The 6,085-nt window shown below is 55.3% G+C and overlaps 1 protein-coding gene across 1 annotated transcript in view; it reads left to right on the top strand.

Annotated features, from left to right (window-relative positions):
* Positions 1–5,739, top strand: part of ASAP2 (ArfGAP with SH3 domain, ankyrin repeat and PH domain 2) — a gene marked incomplete in the record, with an annotated part of 153,549 nt that extends 147,810 nt beyond the window's left edge. The window contains 4 exon segments of the mRNA XM_014589777.2: positions 1,269–1,318; positions 1,725–1,816; positions 2,215–2,337; positions 4,143–5,739. Coding sequence (XP_014445263.1) covers positions 1,269–1,318; positions 1,725–1,816; positions 2,215–2,337; positions 4,143–4,217 — 340 coding nt within the window.
* Between the last annotated feature and the right edge of the window lie 346 nt (positions 5,740–6,085).

Here is a 6,085-nt window from a genome sequence, read left to right as displayed (position 1 = left end):
GGCGGCTGGGCTGCTGGGAGTTGTGGTGGGAACCTAGGGGCCGGATAACTCCTGACGCGTCCTCTGCTGATTGCTCTGCCTGCTTGTCTTCACTTCCAGAGGGCCTCCAGCCTTTGGGGCTCTGCAGGGCACATAGGAGTCCTGAGGGCTTTTTACGACACACAGAGACCCGCTAGGCGAGTTACAATTCATCCTTCACTTCCAACCTCCAAAATGTTGTTTCCTCTTCAGTTCTCTTTGTTTTTGCCTTTACTTTTTTAAAATCCCTTTCCTTGGGAGGAGGAGGAGGAGATGTTTCTCAGCCTACCCTTTCTAACCAGGGACTCGTGGACCTTGGTAAACGTTGCTCTGCGGGGTTCCTTTCCGGCACGAGCCCTCCTCGTTGTCACCAGCTCACGGACTCCGCAGTCAAAACGTGCTGTCAAGTGCCATTCTCCTTTCTTGTCCCATGCTGCGTGGCCCTGGGCTGTGCACCCCCAGCCCCATGTTAGCGCCCAGCCCCGGCTCCCTTCTCGCCCCTCACACCCCTACTTGTACTTCCGAGCCTCTGATCTGAGAAGGCTGCCCCAGTCCTCCCATGGCCCACTGCCGTGCCCTGTGGTGTGCCTGGCACTCTGTGTGTGCTGCCAGGAGCTGAGGACAGAGCCCCTGTCCCGGCTCACCACAGGCACCTGCTCAGCTTCTCAGAGCTGGCAGTCTGCTGTCACACCCTTTGCGGATCAGTGCCACCCTCAGGCCACCAGGTGGCAAGGCTGGGCTTATAGAGCCCTGGCCTGGCCCTGAGCATGTCACTTTGCATCTGTGCCTCATGGCTTTGGGACATGCCAGACCTGGAGGACCGACGACACTCGGAAGGGCACTCCTTATATAAAACGCTGCTTTTGTTTTATGGAATCAGTTTGACCATCAGGCCTGAGCTTAAGATTCAGCCCCTCCTTTCACACTGGGGGACTGAGGCCTGAGCAAGGGAGGGCCTGAGGACATCGGGGTGCAGCCTTGGCTGTGCCCAGCTCCTCCCCACATGGCACAGCTGCAGCCCAGGTGGACGGGCTGCTGGGGGAGCCCTGGCTTCACGTCAGAACCTTGGTTCTTACACTGCCCTCTGGGGCCCCTGCTCTGCCTGTAAAAAAAGAAAAGAAACACCAGGTAGATGAACGACCGCCGATGGGTTCAGGTCACAGGCCTCCAGCCTGAACGGTGTAGAGAGGAGACGCAGCAGGGCCAGGCTGCCTCGGATGCCATCGATTTGTTTTCCGTTTTCTTTGTAGGGCTGACAAGCCGACCCCACTGATCCATAAAGGCCAGCCGAGAGGACCTGGTAACTGCCCAACGTGGGACTGGGTTTGTTTCTGTTTGGTCGGTGGGGACAGCCCGGGGATGTTCCAAGCCCAGCGGTCCCCCGGTGAGGCCAGCTGCCCCTTCCCAGCCCTCCTGCCCTGAGGGTCTAGGATGCCCCTGCTCCTGAGCTGCAGCTTGGACCCTGGGGTTCCTGTGCCTCTCTGCGTCCCCTCCTGCTGGACCAGGGAGGCCCCAGCAGCACCTCTCTCACTCAGGGACACCTGCCCTGCTCTTGTAAAGGCCGCGTCCTTTGGCTTTTAGGGGACTTTTCCCTCAACAGGCCAGAACCTCTGGGAAACCTGCTTTCGAGCATGGCACTGTGGCGTCCGCTTCGTGGTGTATCTCATGGTTACGGCATGTAAAGTTGCTCTGTTTTTGTCCTAAAGCAGTGGATCTCTCCGGAACAGAAGCTCTGGGTCCTCTGTCCAATGCCATGGCCCTGCAGCCCCCTGCCCCCATGCCCAGGAAGTCACAGGCGGTGAGTGGGCCAGCCCCCTCTCCTGCCTCTCTGCTTCACCCAGGACGGCAGGTTTTCTGAGGGCCCCTGGGAAGTGAGTCTGTCCTCTTCCCCTGGTCAGGGCAGGGTGGCAGGAGGGCCATCTGATTCCTGGTTCCTCAGTACAGCACGTCAGGACAGAGCCATGGGCATCAGGCCCAGCTGCTGGCTTCCTACCCTGCTTACGCACTGTGCCAGCTGGGACCACTTCCCTCCCGCTGCCTGGCCCCGAACCGCACTGACTTGCGCTCCCTGACACCCGTGGTTCCCGGTGTAGCTGAAGGTCTGCTGGCCCGGCCTGAGGCAGCGAGGCCCAGTGCTCTGCCCCGAGAGCTTGGGCCTCCTGCCACACTAACCTGACCCCTTGCCTCCTGACACAGACCAAGTTGAAGCCCAAGCGGGTCAAAGCACTCTATAACTGCGTGGCCGACAACCCGGACGAGCTGACCTTCTCTGAGGGGGATGTGATCATCGTGGATGGGGAGGAGGACCAGGAGTGGTGGGTGAGTCAGGGCCAGGGCTTCCTGGGGCTCAGTGACAGGTCTGCCTGCCTGGGAGGGGCCCATGCAGAGGTGGGGCCTCGTTCTGCTCGGGCCGCCCAGTCCTGCACCTGCTCAGTGCTGCTGCCCAGCCCCCCGGCCTGGAGCAGGTTCCTTCCTCCTGAGGGGGCTTGGCCACATCGGCTGCAGTTTCAGACCGCGGGGCTGTGAGCTGCAGGGTCAGCACTGCAGCTGCCATTAGGGCTGTGCAGTGAGGCTCCAGGTAGGCTGGACCCTCGGGGCAGAGTCCTGGAGCAGCTGTGGTGGCCAGGACCTGGCTAGGGGCTGTGGAGAGTGAGCACCGGGCTTCCTCTGGTACCCTGGAACTCAGCCTCCGCCTGCAGGCGGGGGACCCCAGGCACATGGTTCTGACTCGAAGCTGGAGTAACATGGTCTGTGAAGGGAGGCCACCTGCGCTCCCAGGAACCGCCCCAGGAGACTGCTGTTAGTAAGCGAGGGAGTTGGGGAAAGGGCTTGAATGAGCATGGCCCTCGGGTGCCCGGCAGTGGGCACTGCCCAGTGGACACCCAGGCCAGCTCCGGAAATGGAGCTTAGACACTGACGAGCTCACTCGAGGCCTCGGATGGGACCGCACGAATGGCACCCTTTGTCGGACGTGAGCCCTTAGTCGCTGTCCCGGCAGCTCCCCCCATGCTTGGGTGCTTGCTGCTCCCACTAATTTGTGGCCACCCAGCCTCCAGGCAGCCCGGACAGCAGAAGGGGCCGTAGCCCCGACCAGCAGGTTCCGTGAGCTCTATCCTCCTCCGATGACTGAGCTGCCTCGTGGCTGCCAGGTGCAGTGCGGAGGGAGGGCCCAAGGTGCTCTGTCAACTGCCTGGCCACTCACACTGCCACCTGGGCAGGCGAGCAGAGGGTGCTGGTCTGGTAGGGCCCTCCGCGTGCCGCGGGCCAGCACAGATGGCTCAGCTGCAGGGAAAGCACCTGCTGACCCCCCACTGTGGGAGACGCAGAAAGGACAGAGAAAGAACGTCACCAGTCACACGGCCCTCCTCCTCCCTGGATGCCACTGGCATCTTGGCAACTTTCTTTGAGACTTTTTTTTTGCTTATACAATTTACATAGTGGAAATCCTACCTGGGTATAATTTATATAATGTGCCCAGTGCAAACTAAGTGGGTTTATTAAGCCCTTGAGTGCGTTTCAGTGGAGCCGTGCCATGCCTTTGCCACTTTCTGGGTCTTTCTGACTCAGACTTTTTCTTTTAGGGCTTTTGCATTGGGTTGTATATATTCACCAGAGACAAATGAGAGAGAAAGCAAGAAACCATCCCCCAGGGGGGATGCCCACACTGCAGTCCCTTCTCCTCCTGGAATTCTGGGCACGCACGCATACACACCAGGCATGATTTTCAAGCCGCCGGGTCTAGGATGCAGATGGGGGTTAGCCATGCGGGAGTCCAGCACCTTAACCACTATGCCATTTGCTGGCCCTCCAGCTCACAAACTTCTGACACTCAATTTCATTTCCAAAAAAAGGCATGTGGGGAGCAGTGCTCAGCAGGGCCTCTTCCTGGGGCCTCCCATAGCTGCCGGCTGAGGGCTGCGAGTGTCTGTCCCCATGTGTGGACGGCATGCGCCCTCTGAAAGGTGTGAGCGGACGGTAGGGAGGTCTCCACGTTTAGGCAGGCCGTTCTTTGCTAGAAGAGATCCTGCCAAGCTCGGCTTTTTTCCTACCAAACGCCCACCGTGCCCTTCAGGGTCTCCTCCATGTGGAACTGGTCTAACAGCCTGCACGTTTGCCCATTTCAGATTGGCCACATCGATGGAGATCCTGGTCGCAAAGGAGCGTTCCCTGTGTCGTTCGTGCACTTTATTGCGGACTAGACTGCGGCCGAGCAAAGCGTCTCTCGCCCGTTACGTTGCCGTTTCGTCGTTGGTACCAGACCTCCATCCAGATGACCAGTCTTCTGACCTGTGTGGTAGTCCGTTTCCTCTAATGCTGCTGGTCCGTCTTAAAAACTCAAAGGCAGTTTTTACCGTAAATGAATTGTTTTTATAATTTGTGATTTTCATGGAACATTGCTATACTTTTATTGGGGGAAAACTGAATTTCCTAAAAGGTGAACTGACAAGTTCTATTTTAACTACATTCTCAAGATCCTGCATTTATAGAACTGGCCAGACCTAAAGATGCTGAGGATTCCCGCTTGCCTTGGCCCAGTTCTGGAGTTGGTGACCTCGTAGTGCAGGTGTGATTTTAGGAGCCAGTAAACTGCTTCAGAAGCCCCTGGCCCAGCCCTGGTCTTTCTCACTCAATGCCATCAGTTCACCTTTCAAGACACCCCCAAGGTGCATCTCGAGCAACAGGGAAATTCACACGTTAGCACTGAACTCTGGCCCTCAGCCGTGAGGTCGCGGCTATCCCGGTATTCTGCATGCGCATATAACCTGTCGTTGTGAACCATCACGTTAACAACCGCTGTACTGCCCACGTCGTAACAGCAGTTATTCAGTGCCAGGTTACATAACGCTGTATTTCCTGAATTTGGTTGAAAACTAAGGATGGTGGATTGCAAAACAAGTTCTTCAAACCAGTTCATATACATTAGGTGTTTTGAGATTTGCCTTGCCCTTCGGTAATCGGAAAGCAACCGCACCTACTAGAATGTACACACTAGAATACACACACGCACACGGTGCCAGCCACGGCACACCGACACTGCTCGCTGGTTCTGTCGCGTGGACACTGCCTTCCCTCCCTAGCTCACGAGAATGTTTGCTCACTTAGTGTCTCCTATTCACCCGGTTCCCAGCAGGAGTGGTAGTTACACCGTCTCAAAATCTAATCTTCCATTTGTTTGTAATCTAGGAGCTGTCAGAAATCTATAGGTCCCAGGTAACTCACACCCCTGACATCCCGGTTTCGCTACTGAAGGTCCTCATATCACTCTTAAACTTCCGTGGGGAGGGGTGGGGCTTAGGTTGTATATGGTAACATCAAAACTCATTGGTTTAACCAACTTGACTGCCAGACCTCTGTTTAGTAACTGTGAGTGTAATACTCATGATAGGAATAATGGAAGTCTGGGCACCCTGAGAGCGACAGGCCTATGGTACCTACTTGGATTTCTACCAGAAGTAAAGGACAACGTGAGTGTTGGCTTGGGAAGCCAGGGGACAGGATCTCCGCTTGACGGGAGCAGCCTGTCTGTTATGTGAGACTCAGAAGTGTAGAGCTCTTTGAATTTTTCCTTTGGCATTGTACTTTTAATTGCTTTTATAAAAGAAGACAGAACAAACTGGAATGTTTTACAACGTTGTATAGCCCTCGCTTTTCACCTTTCACTGTTCTGGGTAAAAAGCGTGCTAGATCTGTAATTAAAAAGTCTTTTTTTTTTAAACACTACATTTATTTTCACTAATTGTTCATTTCTGTTGTTTAAACCCTTTATTTAGTTCATTTTCTCATAGATTTAAGGAAGCAAACAGATGTACTTCGCACAGTGCCCTTCTTCTGTCTGTTCAACCACCCTCCACATCTGTATCTCAGCCTTTGACCACCTGGTGTCAGTGAGAAAAGGAATGAAGCTGATTTAAACTCTAGTCCCAGACTGATCTATCAGGGTCACTGCTACGTAACTATCTAGGAAATATTTTTCCAGTCTCCAATTTGGTGGTGCTACTGTGCAGTAATTAATAGGACCCTCGCCAGAGGGGCACTGTATTAACTCCCCTGCTAATACCCTTTCCTG

The sequence above is a fragment of the Tupaia chinensis genome, unplaced genomic scaffold (assembly GCF_000334495.1).
Source record: "Tupaia chinensis unplaced genomic scaffold, TupChi_1.0 Scaffold000045_1, whole genome shotgun sequence".
In the NCBI taxonomy this organism is placed as follows: Eukaryota; Metazoa; Chordata; class Mammalia; order Scandentia; family Tupaiidae; genus Tupaia; species Tupaia belangeri.
The sequence above is the reverse complement of the archived record's forward strand: the minus strand, read 5'-3'. Positions and strand labels throughout refer to the sequence as shown.